The 22794-nt window shown below is 33.0% G+C and overlaps 2 protein-coding genes across 2 annotated transcripts in view; both read left to right on the top strand.

Moving 5' to 3' along the window:
* Window positions 1-22794, top strand: part of LOC107453215 (cyclin-dependent kinase-like 4) — a 138009-nt gene that overhangs the window by 39335 nt on the left and 75880 nt on the right. The gene's annotated exons all lie outside the window — the stretch shown is intronic.
* Window positions 16237-16848, top strand: LOC147801218 (uncharacterized; the record flags this gene model as incomplete). The annotated part of the gene is made up of 1 exon (XM_087154429.1): window positions 16237-16848. A coding segment is annotated over one exon (435 nt), but the record flags the coding sequence as incomplete, so codon positions are not given.

The raw sequence follows: 22794 nt of genomic DNA, 5'->3' as shown, positions 1-22794 counted from the left end.
GTCTCATCGAACTGCCCGCGGCGGGAAGGTTAGCCCTCCCGGCCGCTCACGGACCTCATCTACCGACGATGCTGTATCTAAGTTAGATAAACTCGGTTATTTACCGCCTAGTGACTACGATCACCAACAACTCATAGACTTCCTACTATCGACCACTTCTGATTCAGAAAAGATGACTAATTTGAATCATGCATATATGCAGCTATATCTCTCAACGAATGATTCATACTACCTGGGACTCATCGGTGCAGCCGCCAAAGCCATTAAAATCATAGATGCCAGACCGAAGAAGCTCCCTCCCCCAAAGACTAAGGAGCCCACACCGGAGAGTATTCCACCCATACCCACCACTACAGTTGACCAGAAGAAGGATACGGAGCCAAAAGCCGAGGCAGAACTACTACTCCCAGAGCCAATGGAACCTGAAACGACTCCAAATCCAATAGAGCCGACAAAGCCAGAGCAGACAGCCCCTACTCCAACAACTGAGATCACTGCAAATATCCCCACTGAAATACAGGATAAACCAGAGCCAACCGATATAGAAACACAGAAAGAGGACATCGAACCTCCGAAAAAGAAAAAGAAAAGGAAGAAGAAAAATCCTCCCTCAGAATCAACAGAAAGCAGCCCACCTGCAATCAGCATCCCAGAACCTGTTGTCCCACCTGCAGCCCATTCAGCAGAAGAGACTACAGATCATGAACAGACCAAGAAACTGCATAACATAAGCAGAAATCTTAAATTTCTCATAAAAGGACTATCAGTAAATTCCAAATCAGAGATCTTGGAAAAAGAACTCACAGCAAATGGACGACGTCCAATCAGAGTACAGCAACTGAAGAAGAGGCGTGGCGAAGGATACAAGCTCCTCCCCCTTTTCCTGATTATACTGCCAGATAGCCCGGAGAACTCGGATTTCCTCAACACCTCAGAGATGCTATCTTCAAAAGTCCAGATAGAACGTTTTAGAGGAGGACGTTATGACATCCAGCTATCGATGCCAAAAATTTGGCCACACACAAAAGAACTGCCAATCTGATCCAGCCTGCATGAAATGTGCGGGTGATCATTTCACATACAAGTGCACTAAACCAAGAAGCCTGCCTGCCACCTGCGTAAACTGCAGAGGAGAACATCCTGCCTGTTTTACAGGCTGTGAAGCGAGACCACGTCGAAAGCCACAACAAAAGAACAGAGAGCACAGGAGTGCTACCCATACTGCCACCAGATTTCTTCATATCTTCCGAGAGATGCAAGAACTCCTTAAAAACGAGGAGCTGGTTCAGCTTCTTCGTTCCCTTTTACCAGAAAACAAGCCTTAATGACACCACTACAATCCACCAGGCCCACTACTCCCTCCAGACGACTTCAACATCTTTTTTCTAAAGACATTATTTTAGGCGCCCACGGGCAATATCTTAGATGAAGCAGTGAATGATGAGACAGGTACTGCGTAAATTAACTCAGTTCAAGTTCTCATTTCTTTCTTTGCACGGCCCAGGCACCCAATTTTTTGATAATAAACGCAAACGCATTTCTTTCTGATGCACTGATGAAGGTTGCCTTTTGAGCATCCGAAACAGCTGTCTGCTTTTAATTATATTTTTGTGCTCTTTAACGTTGTCTACCTTAGTTTGTATTTTTGCACAAAGGTCGCCTCTTGTGTATTTAGAGAGGGAAACATCCATGCCCATAGCGGGATTCGAACCCGCAGCCTATGGCTTCACAGTCAGGCACGCTAACCGCTCGGTCACCTGGCCGGCACTCCAAGTTTCTAATTTAAGCTAAGAACATTTCTGACTTAAGCGCGGAAGGCTTCTTAATTTTTCAGAAAGGTTCCAGGCTAATTTTAGAACTTTCATTGGCAAGGTTTCTGAATTTTTAAAAGGCTTTTAGGTTTATCATCAGAAATGTTTCAGAGATTTATTAGACGCATTAGCTTCCCGGTATTTTCCTAAATTCTTTTTGTTGTGAAGTATCAACAATCGATAGTTGCCAAATTTTTCGATTTTTGAATTTTTGAAAGAAAAAAAATTCTAGTAATAGTGAAATATTAGCTAAATAATTTTATTTTTAGTAACACTTAAGAACATATCAGCATGATTCTCAATCAGAAAGAAAGCATATATATTTGTACGGTTAAATAAAACACATTTATGATAAAAAAAGGTAAATATAAACTTAAAAATCAAACTGAAATATACAGCATTTAAATCGTTGATTTGATAATTTTTCGTCTGATTTCTATTCTTGTCAGAAATTTTGGTTTTCAAAATTATAGGGTAAGTCTCGGTCAAATGGCCATAGAGAAGATATGGCCAGTTAAAATACCTCCGATATTTTTTAATATATTGCAGCAAATCCAGCTTCGCTAAAAGCTGTTCAACTTAATTAACAGCTTGAACAAAGCACTGCTTTTGTGGTAACAAAAACTAAGTGAAATTTTAATCCTATTTACGGGTCAAATGTTTTTGTGAGTAAAGTATTCGGTTGTTTTTCAATGAGTTGGTTATTTTTGTTCAACTAGCTGGACCTTTAAGCACATAAAAAGTCCAATCTTTGCTTCTAAGCAAAAAGCAGAGGAATATTATTAGGGAGTGATGCTATAAATTCGGTCATCTCAACATCAACTCATCGTATTTGGCCATCTCATCATCAGCAAATCTCATTTAGCCATCTCCTTCTTTAGAAGAGATAATATCGATAAGAGATAGCCACTTTTTACCAGACTATTCTTTAGAATGTATCATTCCTTTTACTATTCATTTTGTAATTTTAAGACTTTCATAATAAGCCCTATTATAAGATAAAAGTATAATAGACTTATATAATATGTTGCAATTCCTTGTGGTATGGTTTTAAGAGAATAATCCTGTTTAAAATTTCAATTTTAACATTTTATACATTCTTTATTTTTTTAAAATTATTCATTTTATTACATAAAATATTTTTAACTAATATTCTACTTTTATGCTAAAACACTATAAAAATGAGATAAGCCGGAAATTACTTCTCGAGCTGGTTACGTTTCTTTAAATAAATGCTAGATGTTGCAGAAAAATTGAGACCAAAATTTTACATAGTAGCATTTGTTTTTCTTTGTACTCGAAAGAAGTCTTAAAAAAGAAAATTAAGAAAAATGCAAATTCAATTTTTCAGTGTGATACATCTTTGTTCTTTATATAATCTGATATAGTTTTTGTTACTTTTATCGAAACTAGCTAAAACAAATTTATCAAGTTGTATTTCAGCGTCTTTTTTTGATTGATTACATTTTTTATTCGAAGGCTTATTAAAAAATATGTTGGCTTCTGGCCAGGGTTAATATATCACTTGTTCCATTGAAATCACTTTGATTTATTTTCTATAAATATACTTTAAAAAAAGAAGAGTAAAATAATGATTTAAAGCTTGTGGAATTTTTGCTTCTTTTTTCCTACAGTTAAACAGATTTTATGTATCATTATTTTTAGGTTAAAAAAGAAATATAAAGAATAAATAAACTTATATAGTCATTAGAATAGTATTTTTACTCAAGTTAATAGATAAAACATGGTTTTACCACCGATGCAACTTGTTTATACGTTTCATCCGATGATTTCTTACACGTTTTTTAAATGGCTTATGAACTACAAATCAACACTTGAGAGTAAGCTTTTAAAAATAATAATAATGATTGTTTTTTATAAAGCATATCTGCACAAAATTGACAAGCCTGTTTTGAGGTACATTGTTTTTTTCACACTGAGAGAAAAATATGTTCAAAACTTCCGAAATATGATAAAATTTATCTTGTTTCCGGCTCTATAGTAACACCAACATGCTCAATAAATTTCACCGAAGCAATTTGGTAGTAATTTTTATAAAACAAATAAAAAATATGGTTTATTTCTATGTTATTTGGTAGTTAATGTACTAAAATTTGGTAATTTTATTATAATATCTTAGATGCATGTCATAAAAACCGTTTATTCGGTTAAATTTACTTCTAAATTTTGTAATTTTTACTAAATCTGCAATAAGAAGAACCATAATTTTGAAAACTAGAATTCATGGTAAATCGTTACCATATAAAAGGAAAATTTACCAAATGAATGGTTTAAATACTGTATATTTCGGTTTAAATACTGTATTCTTAAATACTGTATAATACTGTAATGGTTTAAATACTGTATTATTTTGCCAGAAATATCATTACCATACTAGACTAAAATTTTACCAAAATTTTTTACTACGTGTACAGTTATAGTTATTTACGTGAATTAAAAGATTTTGAATTTTATTTAGTGATAAAATTATGCATGTATTCAAAATAATGCATTATGATAAGAGATTTTATAATTTATGCAGAAAAGTTTTCACTGGAAGTAGAGAGGATATATAATTTGTAGTAGAATGATATTTGAATGAGAAAATCTATCAATTTTGGAAATAGTTATATAGAATATTTATATTTATAGAATATTTTTTGCTAGAATTATGGTTTTCTTTTAACAGAAATCTCATTACCATACAATATAGTAATTTTAAAACAATATTTTTTTCAACATGCAGTTTTTGTAGCTCTAGTATTATGACGTTTAGTATAGTTATCGGTAAAATTATAACACTTTGACTTCATTTTATATTAATTATAACATAAAGAGTTTTTCTTCAAGACATTTTATAAATTTATCTATTTACGGATACTGTGGAGTAATATAAAATGCTGATTTCCTATTTAATTGTTTATCTGTGTATATTCCTTTTGTAACTTCATGGTACATTCATTCCCGAACGATTTGTGTGACTAATGTGTATGCTAATCAAATAAACATGCTTTTCAATTTGAAAATCTTTATATTATTTTTCACTTACATTCATATATATTCTTTGATATTAATTTTCCTTTATGAGACCTTTATATTCATTTTTCATATTCATAAGGTTTTATAGACAACACGAATAAGAAGTGCTGTAAAAACTTTGAAATTCAAATAGTAAATTATCACTTAAATATTTGGTTGCATTCAGAATTTTGGAAAACTTACTTACTCAATTCCAAGCCTTAAAATGTTTAAGGAACAGAAAATTTTTGTGCACATGATATTGATTTATGAAGTGTTAGTGATGATTTCCCAAAACTAATTTACATCCTTAATACATATAATATTTGTGGGTAAAAACATCTTACATATGTAACACATTATACTGGATTGTTCTGAAAATTTTAACTATTATTCTTACACTAAAATGAAAAATAGTTATAAACTAATTATAGAAAAACACTTAAAAATAAGTGTTGAATTTATCACACTTTTTGAAAAGTAGTTTCATTTATGAAAATTAAACCCATATGGAACACTTAGTATATTTCAAGTAAAGTTTTATTTTTAAAAATAAACAATTTATATATTTACGCTCAACAATTGCTCTACAGTTGCGAAAAATTAAACTTGCCATGAATAACTTTTAAAATAATGATGGGATTTTTTAATAGTAAATTGTTGTTCTCATTGTTCGTGAGATCCATAGTTCAAGGAATGTTATTTAATTAATGATTAAATTGCCGAAGAAGAAATGAAAACTTCTTCCCCTTGAAATCCTTTAAAAGCCAGAATTCATAAGCAGTTTTGAAAGCAGTCTTTTCTAGCTTATTGCAACATTAGTTTTTGTAAATAATGAGATTAAAATGTCCTATTTTGTGCATTTAATTTTCAATTTATAATTTTGTTGACTTCTCCAAAACTAATTACATGAATCACATGTGTTAACATAAATTGCAAAACTATTTGCAAACCTAATTTTAATGGTTATATACATTTTATATTATTGATTTTAATAATTTATTCTTTAAATGTTTATTAATTCAGATATTTAAATATTTTGCAGACATAAGAAATTTCATTGATTTAAATCGTAATTTAAAAACAAATTTTTCTCAGATTTCTTCTTCGCAGCAGTTTTAGCATTGAAAATTTTCTCGACTATATGGGAACACGTCGAAGCTCAACAATTCTTACCGAATCGCTTAGGTAATGATTTTGGCAAAATTAACAATAAAATATGGTTTTACAATAAGTGATAAAATTCGGCAAATGAGGTAAATTTTGTAAATCTGATCATGATAACATAGCATAGCAAACATTTATTCGGTTAAATGTACTTTTCAGTTTCGTTTATGTGTGGTAATGTACACGTGTTCCGTTTCAGTTTTGTATATGTGTAGTTTACTAAATGTGTGGTAATAAGAACTACAATTTGGAAAATCAGAATCTCCAGTCTACTATTACCATAGGAAACGAAAATATACCAAATGAATGGTCTAAATATCGTGTTTTTTGATTTCCTTGACCTTATTATTTTCTTTTTTTACCAAAAATGTCATTACCATACAGTATGGTACTTTTACCAGAATTTTTATTCGCTAATAAATCGTTAATAAAACTGCGTCAATTTAATCAGAAGTTCGATGTTAACTTTAGATGGATTCTTAAGTTTAATGCAACGAGAAATATATCTAATTATCCTTGCAAGTTTTTTATAGCGGCTTTAAGTTTTTGTAATGACATTACGAATTCTCAGGAGTTCTCCTGTTCCCCATTCTTAGCTACTTTAATATAAGTAATTTTTATCTATTCATATTTATCATTACGATTATTTCAGAGTTTACATTTAATCAAAAGTTTATTTACAAGTGTTTAGTATCTCAGCTTATTCTGCCACATCAAAATCTTTAATATGTACATATTTAGAATATTTGTCAAAAAATTACAAAATATACTCATTAGAGGCCTGAAATTAATATTTTAGGGAAAAACAGGCACAAACATTATCTGAATCGATAAATTTTTGTCCTCAGAAGATTAAAACGTGATTCACGTTAGTCATGAAATTATTAGCAACAATTTGGATAATAAAGAAAAAAAAGTTGATGATTTAAAATGCCTTTCAGTTTCGTTCAGAATTAAAATTAGTTTTGATGTCTTAAACTTCACTTTACCAATCGTCAGATTTTAATAACTTATACTTTTTTTTAATTAAATAAACTTAGATAAACATATTTTTACTTCAACTTCTTAAAAGAATTATGAGAATATGCACTTTAATATGTTAATACTGTGCTGTTCACAGGTCTTTTATTGTGTTTAAAACACTGAGAAAAATAAGTATGGACAAAAATACAGCAAAATTTTTCGTGTCTCTGGCTCTACAGAAAAAAAATCAAAAAGCTTGTTAATTTTTACCGATGCTCTTTGGTAATGATTTTGGTGAAATTAAGAATAAAATTTGTTTTAATTATATCTGATAAAATTTGGTAATTGTGGTAAAATTTAGTATTTTTATCATGATAACTTAAATCAACGCATTAAAACCATTTATTCGGTTAAATTTATTTTTCAGTTTTGTATTTGTTTCTAAATGTGTGGTAATAGGAGCTATAATTATTAAAAACTAGAATTTCCAGTGTACAGTTACCATATGAATGGAAAAACCTTTTGATTAATAGTTCAAATATCATATATTTTAGTTTTAATAACCAGAATTATGACTCTTTCTTAGCAGAAATATCATTATCATACATTACGGTAATTTCACCAATCATTTTTTTCTCCGTGCGCTTCTTAATGCAGCTATAGTTCAAAGTTTAGAGACAGAAATTATTGACATATATTATTCATTTTCATAAGAGAAGTGATTGACATATATTATTCACTTATATAAATTTTTTCACTTATATAAGTGAAAAAAAAATATCAAGATCAGTTTTTGGTCTTTATGGTAATACAAAAGTTCATTTTATGCGCTGTAAGAAAATTATTTTGTATTTTTAAATTCATTTTAATTTTTGAATCAAATTCAATTCTTAAAAAAGTTCGTTTTTTGAGAAACTAAGAAAATAATCAGTCTTTCTCGTGCAGAATTACGGTTAGGAAATCTCAGCTTTTCTGTAAATGATTTGCTACATTTTACCTTTTTCTTTCCTTATTTACATAAAAGTTTTATACCAATTAAAATGAATTTTTTCATCGATTTTAATTCCGTGTACAAATATATTTTAAGAAACAATACCTAAAATTTTCGATTATGTACCATTGATAACCAGTAAAAAGATTTTTCACAATTGCTTTCAAGAAGGTAAAATTTAAGATACAATTTAACTTTCAAGTTTGAGATAAAATTTTTTAGCCATTGTATAAAAATATGCCATTAAAATCCTAGATAAGGTATTTACGATTAGTGAGTATAGTATATTGATAGAGAATTATACATCTAAAGAGTAAATAACTTACTCTCGTTCATAATAAATAAATTATAATTAACAATCAAATGTTACCCAGCTTTTTTGTTAAAGCTATTAACTGATTTAATCTTTAAAAATATCTTATGGCACATTTTATTCCAAAACAAAAAAATTAAAACTTAAACTGAAAAGATGATTCCAAAACTAAGACATCAAAGAAATTATTGACTCAAACTTCTGATTCACTACTTTTGCAAATTTTTTAACAAAAATTATCAGGGCTAAAAAACATTTATTAGCTATTAATAGTGTAGGGTTGAGGGATATTGTGATATTGATATCGTAATATATCTACCGAAAATATCATTTTTAAATGGTATTTTTCGGGATATTTCTCCAATCTAGCTTGAGTGCATTATTTTTTTTTTTTACATAAGACAGATATTTTCATTAAACAAGTGAAATTTATAAATATTCACCTTAATGTGGTATCAACAACTCTCGCGATGTTATCATTTTCGATATTACAATATTCGATAATTATATTCATCAATATTGCTTGTAACATTATTGTCAGGATCCTGATTCCTCTCCCACGCATTTGATTGACCCCTTGACCTGAGGGTCAGAGGGTGAAGGACACTGGAAGTGTCGTCCCCTACATTGGGGGTGGAGCGAAGGACTTTTTCTTATGAGAAAGAGGATTTTTAGTCATTATTAGCTTGAACGGAGTATAGACAGGGACAGTGATGACGTATTTTATGACGTCAAACCCCGCCTCCTTCCAAACGCGTTCCAAACAATTTTTCGAATGAACCATTTCAATGGCATTTCCTATGTGAATTTAAGACGGCAAGATTTTTAGTTTATTATTGAAATAAATAAATTTATATAGCCCTTCTAAGGGACTTATTCCTAATTTAAGTAGTTTTCTTTATACGGAGTATCAGTAGATTTTACGAGTTAAGCGCATTAAATGCTATAAAAAAAAGTTTCAAAATGGTCATGTTATCTTTAATTTTGATGTATAAAAATCTAAGCGTCAATATTTTTAAATCTTGTTTCATGTTTAAAATAATGTCTTATTTTATTTAGAATTTGTTACATATTCTTGACCTACATCTAATTTTTTTCTTTAGTTATGGATAGGCATGCATTGTTTTAAAACGTTTTGTAATTAATTTTTAATCTATAATTAGATTGTATTTATCAATACTAATATGTCTGTTTATTTAATTATGTCTGTTTATTTAATTATGTCTGATGATAAAATTTTTAGTTATTGTAAACTTTGTTTGCTTAAGATTCTCTGATTATTGATGCTAATTCTCATAAGCTTTAGTTTTTAACTACTAAATAGGAATAAATTATGTAACTAATTTATTTAATTTTAAATCTGCACAGAGTTTTAGTTTAAACTCAGATTTATTTTGACTTGAGATTTTATCTTGTTTATATTTGTCAATATCATCATTAATTAGTTTTTAACTATAGTTTTATGCATTAATTATTTGAGAAAATTAAGTTACCTCATTATTAGATAATAAGGTATCTATTATCTAATAATAATATTAGATTATTTTTTAACGTTAATAGTGTAGTGCTATATTAATGTGTAGTGTTATCATAGTACAGTGTAGTGGTATGTTAAAAGGGTCAATATTATGTTTAGTTTCCAGAATTTTAATATATAGAATAGCTAAATTATTTTAGAATTTTAAATTTCTAATTTTCATTTTAAAATGTGAGAGGAACAATTTTTTTTAGGTGTTATATATGAATTTATCTTAAAATCTCAGATTCCTATTCTATTCGATAAGAAAGTGCAACATGAATTTTTTTAGAATTCTTTAAAACATACTTATCCCATACATAAACTTTTATTTGCATTCATATTTATTACTCTATGTATTCACATAGATGTTTAAATTTTACTTATTTAATAATATTAATTTCGCATGCATTTCAAATAAATATAATTCAAATTTTTAAGAAATTTTTTAATTTAGAAACTTAATTCTTTAATGTATGTATGCATATTTAGTTATACAGCTTTTATTTTGGCAAATGTTACTGTTATCACTTTTTATAGAATAAGATTTGCATTTGACAGTCTAAATCAAAATTTTTTAAATTACCTTCATAGTAATATTCTATTTGTTGCAGTGAACGTAACATTCAAGTCATCCATATTTATTTCATAATTTGGTTGTAAATATGTTTTAAGACCTGTCAACTCTTTTGCTTATATAATGTTTTTTTTTTTTTTACTTCCTATAATTTTAGTAAATTTACCAATTAATTTGAGCTATTTTAAAAACGTGTATCTAAAATGCTTTATAATTTTCACTAATTTATCTGACTTTATTCATGCTTCTTACATAACTTTTTAATTTGTTTTAAAATTCTCATAATTATTTACAATTAATAAGTTGTCTCAATATTATAAAAAAAATTGATTTAATATAATATACATATTTTAAGAAAAATTAAACATAAATTAGAAATAACTTTTTCCAAGTAATAAAATTCACAAATTTCCGATTTCCAGATTATAAATACAATTTATATGGTAAATATTAAATACAAATTCTCTCAATCATATAAACAAAAAGTTTTCATAATCATTTGCAATTAATAAGCTATTCCAATTAATATCATAAAAAGAGATTAACGTAATATTAATATATGCAACACTTTTTCTTGCCATGTCAGTGGTTAAATTCGACTCTATATTAATATATTCAAAGATTTAGTTGACCCACTTTTAACTACATGAGAAGCGCCATATTGTTTGCTCCGTTCGAAACTTTGTTTGGAACGGGGAGAGCTAGTGACGTCGTTGATGACGTAGGACTAACCCTGTCTATTAGCTGGACGCAGTGTCGTATCTAGGGTATGGCAAGTATGGCGAATGCCATGGGCGCATTATTTCGAAAAGGCGCAAAATCAACATCGACGATTATTTTTTGAATTAAAAATGTCACTAATTTTTTTTCTCAAGTTATGGCAGAATTAAAAAAAAAGCATACAACATTTAACCTTTCCTCGTGGGCTCGAAAAGAAGACATCGAGGTCCTTTGAGGAACTCTTTTTTGTAACTGGGGGAGTGAAGTATGAAAGGGAACCGCTAATAATAAAAACAAAGTAGGTGACGAGCGTTAAACAATTTTAGTCTCCCACTGTTTTAATCTTTTTTATAACTTCGTTTGAAAACTCATAGACCACCTCAGTTAGGGATAATAGGAGGGCCAAGGTTTCCCGCTCTTTTGCATAACTCGAAAAGCGCGAGAAATCTCCTTCGGTTGTTACATTATATTCAACATTAAAAAAAAGTAGGAAATAAGAAAAAAAAAACATTCCACATACCAACTCTCTTTGAACGACTTGACGTCTGTGTGATAACAATTCATACACGTTTCTGCATTCATTCACTAGACACTTTTTCTTTCATTATACTTTCAAGTTAAGCAACAGAGGATTCGCGATAAATAAAAAATTTTAATGTTCATGAATAAATTCACGATAAATACTAAAATAAATCAGTAATAAAAAGTAGCTTTTTCTTTTCTACTATTTTATTTACGACGATTTCGGCAAAAGCCAAATTTTAATTATAATATCGTAATTTAAAGAATAATGCAGAGTTTTTAATAATTATAACTATTACTCTCTTTACTAACTTTTTGATACACTCCAATAAAAATATTTTTAATATCGGAGAATTTCCTAAGCAATTAACATTTATTGTCCATCAAAATCCTTTGACAAAAAGACTTTTAACCCAGGGGTCTGTCCAGACATTTTGTGAAAGGTCCGTTTTTTCGTGAAATTGTGAAAAAATTACTCACATTCTTTCAACCAGGGTCCGCTTTTATGAATTTGTGCAAATAGGGTCCGTTATTGCAAAAAAAAAAAAACTTTTCAAGAAGTTTTTAAATTGTAAAGACATACAAGATTATGCTCAACACTGTAAAATTATAATTACAAAACTTAAATTTTAAAAAATAAACAACAATTGCTGCTTCTAAATTAGAGATGCAACACACAAATATTTGGCATCCGCTGCTAAAAGCAGAATATTCATTTCGGACGAATAATGGAAGAATCGTCTGCCGAGGACAAAACTTAATTCGTTTACATCCATCTTTCTTGTTTTTTGCCCCGGAAAGGGTTTATTCGATTAACAAAATAATAATGAAGATAAACAAATCTGTGAAGGATCCGATTAAAAGAAAAATCATTTTGTGAAGGGTCCGTTTTTAAGTTAAAATATTTTGTGAAGGGTCCGTTTTTATGAAAAGATATTTTGTGAAGGGTCCGTTAACGGACACAAATTTCTTCTAAATAGACACTTGTAACCCTATATTTAATTTTATAACCGTCGTTGAACTGCCGACTCTATTCCGCAGTCTTGTAATTTTGAACCCAATCCGGAAGACAAGGGAACTCCTGTATCGAGTATGCAGAGAAATTTGCCTTCGTGGAGGGCTTTTTGGTGGAGCTAACCCGCATTTGCGTTGCATGGAGAGGAAGACCACGAGCACCTCCCGCGGTTAGCCTAAGGACAAGGAGCCTCTAACCCATGATCCGTCTACAATTGAGGATATTTCACATCAGCACTGTGGTTGGTGCAAGCCGGATGCGGAATTCGTATCAACTGGGATTTGAACCCGGTTTGCCTCATTGGAAGGCGAACGCTCTATCCCCTGAGCCATCGCAGCTCCCATATTTAAATTAAAAAGGAATTTAATTTTTTCCCTCTAAAATGTAGCTTCTCATTGCTTCACGATATGTCAAAGCTGTACTATAAAAAATTTTAGCTATCGCTGATAAAATGAAAAGACAAAATGTAAGCTCCTCATTCATCATAGTAAAATTACAGGGAATTTAATTTTTTTCTTTTTTTAGTGCATTATGAATTTCATTTTTTCTACTAAAAACGAAGAATAAAGCACAAACTTAATGTAAAATTTATTGAGTAAAACGAAAAAAAAAAATTTTTTTCCATGTATAAACGATGATAGAATAAACAGTTTAATTAATAATGTTCATTCAAAAGGGTTATTCATGTGTGAGAGTTATAAATATTTAAGTTCCGAATCTTATAAACAAACAAGACATTATTTATAGGACTTTATTGAAACTGTAACTCAGAGTCAAACTATAATATTGCACAAATGAAAAAAAAAGACTAAAATAGCCACAAAAAATCATGGTTATATATAAAAATAAAATAATTAACTAAATAACATAATTTAGATTACAAAAGTATAGATTATGTACTAGCATTAAGAATGTATATTGTAGAATTGTGTTGAATGTGTATTGTAGTACTATGTATGATGTTATAGCTCTTGAGTAGCAAATATATAGATATAAGTCACTGCCTTTTTCCTCTGCAATACATTACGTATTTATTTAAAATCGTGTCCTTTTTTATAATAAGAACATAAAACAAATCCTAAAAATAATATTTATTGATTTCGTTTATTTAAACTAGTTTACTTAGACATTCATTTATATTTAAAATAATTTACTTGGAAAAAGTGCTTTTCTACTTAGGTTATTTGATATTATTTATGTATTTGAAAATGCTATCCGTAAAATTAAATTATTGTAAGATAAGCTGAATCTTTAAATTTAAAATATTTATCTATATGAAAAAAATTAGTAGTACAACAGACTAAAAAAATGAAAGGCGAACGAAAGAAACTTTAGAAGTTCAAAAGTTGGTAAGAAATGTAAAGAAATTTTTCTCCCCTTATCTTAAGGAAAATGTGACCGGAAATGTGAATTACAAGACTTTTTTTATTCCTAACTAATGCTCCAGTTAAAAGAACAATTTTTCGGGGAGTAAATGGATGGAACCCCTTCAGGCAGAAAAACCAGATGGCCAGATGATGACCAGAGGGATGACTGAGAGATGTGAAAACCATGGGGTGTCCCAGTCTAGCTCAGACTAATTATTCTGTAGTGAAATGCTTGTAAATCTTCAATTTTATCAGGGGTTAAAATCGCTTTGAAAAACGTTTTGGAATCTGCTGAATAGATTTAAAATAGAACCCCTTCTATAAATTAGCTTAAATCCTTCCACAACAGGAGATTTTTGCCACCCATGGTGGGAATCACCTCCACTAATACTGAAAATAGGAGGTTCCTCTGCCTCGCTCAACAAATAATTTAAACCAATGAAACGATTTAATAATGAATACACCCCACAATTTTGAAAAATAAAGGACAGGCGTTATAAGTAGTTAGGCGCTCATACAAAAAATTCTGCTCGTTTTAGTTAATGTTTCAAAATTTAAGACAAGAACATCAAATATTTGAAGTCTTTAGATTTTTATAATCTATTTTGATGCAGCTTCTGGGCTTTTATAATTGATTCATAGATTTAAGTGAACAACGTGTAATACAAGGATTTTCTTTGATTGTAAGTAATCATTTCCTAAATATTTAAACTAATGCATTATACTTTCCCCTATATCTTTTATTTTATTTCAGATTACAATTTTCTTCCTTTAAAAAAAAAAATGAGATTAAATTTTATAAGTCTATTACAATACATATCACTTACATTATATTTATATCACTACATATTATATTATTTGAAAAAAATTGTTACTGTTTTTAAAGCAATACAGTATTTTTCCTTGTAAAATTATCTTTTCTACAATATAGTATTTTTCCTTGTTAAATTACCTTTTTTTACCTTACCTTAACCTTTTACCTTACCTTACCTAATTACCTTAAGTCACCTCCTTGAACCATTGACATGAGAAGAACGTGAAGATCTGATTATTATATGAAAAGTTATCAGGGTAGTCCGTTTATTTATTTCATTTTTTTGCGCACTGAACGTCTAAAAACTTATAATTCAAATCTGTTTAATTTTTTTTCTGCTTTTTCTCTAATTTGTTCCATTCTGATGCGAAGAGAATTTTTCATAATTTGATTTGATTGTAATTGTCATAACAAATCGCAATTATTTGCACTGTGATCTTTAATGAATTTATTATATCACGATGATTTTATTGTTTTGGTATTAGCAAAGCATGATTATGTTTAAAAACAATCAATTTCATTCAGTTTAAATTTTGGAAATAATGGGTAATAATCCGGTTATGTTACAGTTCTTCTTTAACCCAGAGACATTTGTTGCGTGTGAGTATTTTTGTTACCTAATTATATTTGTTGCTTAATTAAACAAATTGTTAGAATTTTTATTGGACGGTTGAAGAAACGCAAGAGAATCTTCTTTAAATATGATAAAGGAGACTTTTTTTATTCCTAACTAATGCTAATTTCGAACACACGTGAATGCATTACAATTAAAAAGAGATAATTTTATTGTTATAGTTAATTTTTATTTATTTATTAATCTATTTAAAAAAAATGCAATGCAATCTTTTTGGAAAATTTTATAACCGTTGTTGAACAGCCGATCGACTAGTTTGAATTTGCGACTTCTAATGTTCAACTTCACAGCCTTGTAATTTTGAACCCAATTCAGAAGACAAGGGTATCGAGCATTTGAGAAATTTGCCTTCTCGGAGGAATTTTTCGATTGAACTAATCCGCATTTGCGTTACATGGAGAGGAGGATCACGAAAGCTTCCCGCGCTTAGTCTGACGGCAAGGGTAACCAATGATCCGTCAAGGAGGATATTTTACGTCAGCACTGTGGTAGGTGCAAGCCGGATACGGAAATCGTGTCGAGCAATCATCGCAGGGAATCGAACCCGGCCCACCTCGTTGGAAGGCGAGTGCTCTATCCCCTGAGCCACCACGGCTCTTTTTGCAATATTGCCAAAATGCTTAAATACTTCAAACAATGCTTTTATTTAAGAGATTATAAATATCAAGAATTTTGATATTTGAACGTCAAGATTTTTGAGTTAAAAGCATTGATCACCGGGAGTTCAGATTACGACGAGCAATATACTAAAGAGGTTTTGAGTGGGATTAAAGAGGAGCGGGAACGGAAGGAGGAACAGAAACAGTAACGGGAACGAGAGGAGCGGGAACGAGAGGAGCGGGAACGAGAGGAGCGGGAATGGAAACAGGAACGAGAGGAGCGAGAACGGAAACAGGAACGGGAACGAGAGGAGCGGAAACGGGAGCATGAGTTAAGAATGAAAGAATTAGAGGTGAGGGGCGCAAATAAAGGGAATGATCTTCAGGAGAAGGACAATAGTACAAACCAAGACAACACTTTTCATGGACACTTAAACACTTTGACTAAGGCTTTAGGGGAACCTCCGACAAAGGCGGAGGAATGGGGCTTTTATTTTAGAGACGTGGAGTATTTGCTGAATTTCTATAAGGTGCCCGAGGAATATAGAGGGAGAATAATGGTGGTAGCTTTAACGGGCAAAGTAAGGGGGCTGAGCGCAAATCTAGCGGAAGGGGATTTGGAAAGTTTTGAAAAAATTAAATAAATCACACTGAAAGAATTTAGAATAACTCTCTTTCAGCATAAAAACAATTTTGATAACTGCTACAGAAGTATTAACGAGTCTCATACTCAATTCGGCGTTAAAATTAAGGAGTCCTTAGAGATCTATATGGAATCGAGGGGGGTCACGACATTAGAACAATTGAAGGAATTGGTAGTGGCAGATAGGATAAAGCAGGGGTTTCCAACTAACATGAGGCCGCGGGCCACAATTAAAAACACAAATCGAATGGCGGGCCACAACTTTATCAAAATTTTATGAAGGACTTTTTTATGTTTGAAAGAACATTAAATATTACTGTCAGATTTTTAATAAGTTGTACAAAACAAAAGTACTGAATTACAAATTAAAATAAGAAGTAGATTTTTAAAAATATTTAATTGTTATTAATAATATTTTTAAAAATATTAAGTAAATAATAAAAATTCGGGCTACAATAACTTTAATGTGCACCTATGTATTAAACAAATAATGTGCAAAAGATATCCAATTGTAAAGATATAAAACTTTAAAAAGGTTGGTATTAAAACTTACATAGTAGCACACAAAATATTCAATGAGAAAATTGAGATTCGTCTGCTGTAACCAAAAGAGAATAAATATTTACATTTAAAATTTACAAATGTGTGTGTAAATATTTTTTTCCAAAATGAGTGAGCGGTTTCAATGAGTTAAGTCGGATAATTTCTTCGAGAAAATTTCTGATACGCGTATGCTAAATTATATTCACAAAATACAAAAAAATTAAATAAAATAGAGCTACATACACGATTATTTTTGTAGTTGAATAAATATTTTCCTGGGTGCAAAACCTGAGAAAAATTTTTTTTTGCTCCGTTGGTGTGCTAAATTTCACAGAAACGAAGAAATTAGATTTTTATTAACGAGAAAAGTATTTTAAACCCACATTGATTTTTTACGAAAATTGTCCGCAAAAAAATGACAACTAATATATTTTAGTTCGCGGGCCACAAAAAAAGGCTTTGCGGGCCGGATGCGGCCCCAGGGCCGCCAGTTGGAAACCCCTGGGATAAAGGATGGTTTACCTCAGGAGCTGAAATCCCACATATATTTGAAGGAATCAGATGGATGGTTGGGGGTTTCAGATTTAGGGCAAGAGTTAGATAATGTAGTGGCTGCAAGACCCCAAAACCTCTACGTAGGATTTCGAAGAAGGGGAGGAAAAATGAGCGAAAAGCGGGCTCCCGAATACAGAGGTCACGAGACAAGTAGAAGGATTTTCCTAGCCGAAACAATAAGTAGGAATAAAAACAATTTAACGGAACAATTTAGGAAGGGGATCCCAAAAATACCAGCAAGAAATAGTGGGAACGTAGGAGGATGGACCCCAAAATGTTTTAATTGTAATGAAGAAGGGCATTTAAGAAGGACTTGTCCGAAAATAAATCGGATGAGCATCTGTCGAGAAAATATGGATAGACTAGAAAGGAGAGGTTTAAACCCAATGGCAGTGGGAGTGGCTGGATTAAATTTGGAGGATGGAGGGACGAAGGAAGAGGTAGATCTGCCAAGGGCAGATTTTGCAATTGACGATGTCTGTTTTTCAGGCATTATGGATAGTGGGGCGGAAATCAGTGTAGTGAAACAGTCATTCATTCCTGAGAAATATTTAAAATCAGGGGGGACACTCTTTCTAAGACCAGCGGTGGGGCCAGCCGTGAGAACAAAGCTTGTATCTGTGCCTATAAGGAAATGGGGGAGAGAAGAAGAGATCAAGTCATATGTCGAAATCCCAGTAGCTGTGGTAGAGGATTTGAATGAAACGGCTCTGATTACTCCAAAAGTATTTCAGTTGCTAAATGAGCAGTCCTTGAGGTACAGTGGGGGGGGGGGTGATAGGGGGCGGAAAGGGGAGAAGTCAAGTCGGGGTCGAAGGGAGAAAACGAAAATTTAGGAGAGAGCAGGTGGGGTGCGCGTCACTGGTAAAAGCTCGTTTACTGCGCATGCGCGGTTACTCTAACCGGGAATATCTTCAGGTTAAAGTTACTTAACTCTGGGTTAGAGTAACTCGCAGTTACGCACACGGTGAAGTGAAATTTTGGACTCTGACCTGAGAGTTGCTCTCATAACTCTCATCACCTGTTTTGAACTCTGACTGAGGGGCCGACCAGTCTGTGTAGGGGGCAGGGAACTGTCCTTGCATCAGAAAGGTTCTGGGTTCGAATCCCGGGCAAGGCATGGATGTTTCTTTCCCTCTATCTGTGTTCTATGTCCTTTCTCCTTTGTGTGTGAATGTGTGAATGTGACCCGCCCTATAAACGGGTTGTGGTAGTGTGACGTGGGCGACGCAGTTCCACCGCCGTGGCTTCGCCACAGGTGCCCACTGGGTAACGAAAAGAGAATTAGCAGTTCTGGCACTTTCTGTGGCCAATGGACAATAGCTCCAAGTGCCCGGCATTAAAAAAAAAAAAAAAAAAAAAACTCTGACTGAGGGTTAGGGTCAATGGTGAACACGGGCGTTAGTGAAGGGAGAAGAGGAAAAAATAAGTATTGGACGGAGGGGGGGGATTTTATATCACACTGGGAATATTTTTGGTCAGCGAGTCAGCCAATTAGTGGTGCCATTGACCCGGAGGAAGGAGATTTTGAAGCTCGCAACGGGAGGTCATTTTTCCGCTAAAAAGACTAGGGATCGTCATTTTTTTTGGGAAGGGATGATGAAAGATATAAAAAGATTGTGCGAATCCTGCAAAGACTGTCAGTTGAGAACGGAGGGCTAAGAGAACTGATAGGGCTCCAATCGAAGCGGTAGGAAGACCGGAATCACCTTTTCAGGTAATAAATATAGATGTGTTGGACCCGGTGGAACCAAAATCTTCCCGCGGACATCAATACGTTTTGTGCGTGATGGACCAGCATAGTAGGTGGCCCGAGGCGGTGCCTTTAAAATCGTTAACCGCTAAGGCGACATGTGAAGCATTGGTGGAAATATGTAGGCGAACGGGGACTCCGAAAGTTATTGTAATGGATAATGCTACCAATTTTACGGCTAAGTTGTCGCAAGGTTTTTTTTGAGCAATTGGGTGTTTCTCCCCGATTTTCAACACCGGCATATCCACAGAGCAATGGATTGTACAAACAATGAAAAATATGCTTCATCATGCAATAAAAGAACAGGGAAGAAATTGGGATAAGCTGTTACCTTATTTATTGTGGGCGTATCGAGAAATACCCAACTCAACGACGGGGGTACCACCTTTTGTTTTAATGTACGGTAGATTACCGGTCGGACCTTTAGCAATTTTAAAGTCTAGTTGGGAGGATGATACCGTATTACCTTTTGGGGTAGGGGAATCAATAGGAGAATATTTAAAATCGTTGCAAGATAATTTGAAAATAGAGGAAGATTATGCAGCTAAGCAAACAAACGATCAACAATTAAAATATACTCACTACCACAATTTAAGGTCAAAAGATAAGAAGTTTTCGGTAGGAGACGAGGCAGTGGTTTTGATTCCCGACAGTACAAACAAATTATGTTCCAGATGGAAGGGTCCGGGGGAAATTGTAGAACAGAAATCAGAACATTCATTTTTGGTGAAATTACCTGATGGGAGTATACGTCACTTGCACCAAAATAAATTACGGGAATACATACAGCCGGTTAATACGATAGGGATTATTTATGAGAGCGATGAGGAGTTCGGAGAAGTAAAACACGCCCCTGTTGATCCAATACAGGAACGGGTGGGGATGGAGAACATTTTAAATTCAAGTAAATTAGGACATCTCAACTGTAAGCAAACAAAGGAGTTGGAAAGAGTATTGAGGGCACATAGTTCATTATTTAATATGGAGATAAAAAGGACTAAGGTGGGCTCTCATGTAATACGATTAAAACCGAACGTAGAAAGGAGACAACCCTATATCTATAAGATACCGGAGACGGTGAAACCTCAAGTGGAAAAACAAATAGCAGAATTATTTGATAAGGATCTGATAGAACCATCAACCGCCGAAATAGCCTACCCTATTGTTTGCGTGGCGAAAAAAGATAGCACTGTTCGGTTATGTTGTGATTATAGGGGTTTGAATGCGCAATAGTGTTGTTCCCGATGCAAGATTCTAAGGGATTAAGGTTTAAAGCTGGGGTGGCGAAATATTTGACGACCCTGGATATGTTAAAGGGGTACTGGGGCATTTCAATGGATAAAGGATGCAGGGAGTTGACGAGTTTTATGTCACCTAAAGGACAGTATCAATGGAAAGTAATGCCTTTCGGGTTGTCGGGGGCAGCGGGAACATTTCAAAGGGCGATGAACCAAGTTTTAAGACCGCATAGCGATTATGCCGAAAGCTTCATCGACGATGTTATTGTCTTTTCGCAGGGTTGGGATCAACATCTGAAACACCTAGATGCCGTGTTAACCACTTTGGAAGAGATGAATTTTACAGCTAATTTAAGTAAGTGTTCATTTGCGAAGCCACAGGTAAAATATCTGGGACATATTGTGGGATCAGGAAAACATGGGCCTGACCCGGAAAAATTATCGGTAATCGAAAATTTAAGAGCCCCTAGAACAAAAAAGGAACTAAAATCCTTATTAGGTTTGTATGGATATTATAGACAATATGTACCCGACTGTGCAAAAACCGCTAAACCATTAACGGACTTAACAAAAAAGTCAATTCCTAATGATATTCCCTGGCCCGAAGAAGCAGAACAGGCGTTTAAAATTTTAAAAAACGTTCTGTGTACGGCAACAGAATTACACACCCCTGACATCACAAAGCCTTTCGAAATAAACACGGATGCCTCACAGGTGGGAATAGGTGCTTGCCTGTTACAACGAGATGCCGAGGGGAAGCCAATAACCTTCGCTAGTCAAAAATTAACGGACAGTCAGTCGAGGTGGAGAACAATTGAAAGGGAGGCGTTTGCGGTGATATGGGCATTAGGGAAATTTGAGCCGTGGACATTTGGACAGGAGATAACCCTGTATTCGGATCACAATCCGCTTAAATTTCTGACGGAGGGAGTACCTCGGAACGCTAGGTTACAACGTTCGGCTTTGGCGATAGCTCGGTTTCAGGTGGGGGTAAAACATAAGCCAGGAGCACACAATAGGGATTATCTAGGATTATACAGCAGTCCGCTAATTAAATGGGAATTTAAGGATTTTTTTATTATATGTACAATTTTTTTTTTACTATTACATATTATTTATGCCTGATAAAAATTATTTTAGCGTTGTGATTGCAAAAATGTCAGGTGCTTTTATGCTATGTTTTGATTTTGTATTTATTAGTTTGTCAAGTGTCCTAAGTGTAATTTTATGTTTAATAAGGTATAATGCGGCCAATCTCTTTTGCTCACGGAAATGTGCGCGTGTTATTGTTTTTTGGTGCAGGGATAAGCTTGCATTGTTTTTAGGTTTCACTTGTACGACCAGGGAAGAAGGTCGAACTAGATGAAACCGGGGGGGGGGGAGGTGTCAGGATCCTGATTCCTCTCCCACGCATTTGATTGACCCCTTGACCTGAGGGTCAGAGGGTGAAGGACACTGGAAGTGTCGTCCCCTCCATTGGGGGTGGAGCGAAGGACCTTTTCTTGTGAGAAAGAGGATTTTTAGTTATTATTAGCTTGAACGGAGTATTAGCTGGACTAGGAGAGCGAATGTACGAGGGTTGTAAATTAAATAGTGGCAACTTAACCTTGAAACTTACAGAAGGGCGGGTATGCGCAAGTAGGATATGGGAGCGGTGAAGTGGAGCTGTTGTCGATGTGTAGAGTGCAAAAAACAGTTGATCTGCTTAGAAGGGTAGTTGTTGCGTGGCGTTAAAGTGAGGAGTTTCGTTTCCATCGCTCTAAAGCATGTTTTCAAAAGGTGATCAGCGGTCGTCGCTTAAAATCGAGGTTGTCCGTGGCAAAAATGCAACAGAATGCTATCGAGGATTAGTGGAAGCTTGTGACGCGAATGCTTTACAGCAGGGGGTCCCCAACCTTTCTGTACCTAAGAGCAAATACCAGAATATCGGTCGAATGGCGGGCACCATTTATTTTTTCAAGATAAATGTATAGTTGGTTGGTAGACATAGGTAATAATACACACTACATATAGTGCACAAAAAATTTTACTTTAA

The sequence above is a fragment of the Parasteatoda tepidariorum genome, chromosome 11 (genome assembly GCF_982258835.1).
Source record: "Parasteatoda tepidariorum strain Cologne lab strain chromosome 11, Ptep-v5.0, whole genome shotgun sequence".
Classification (NCBI taxonomy): domain Eukaryota; kingdom Metazoa; phylum Arthropoda; class Arachnida; order Araneae; family Theridiidae; genus Parasteatoda; species Parasteatoda tepidariorum.
The sequence above is the reverse complement of the archived record's forward strand: the minus strand, read 5'-3'. Positions and strand labels throughout refer to the sequence as shown.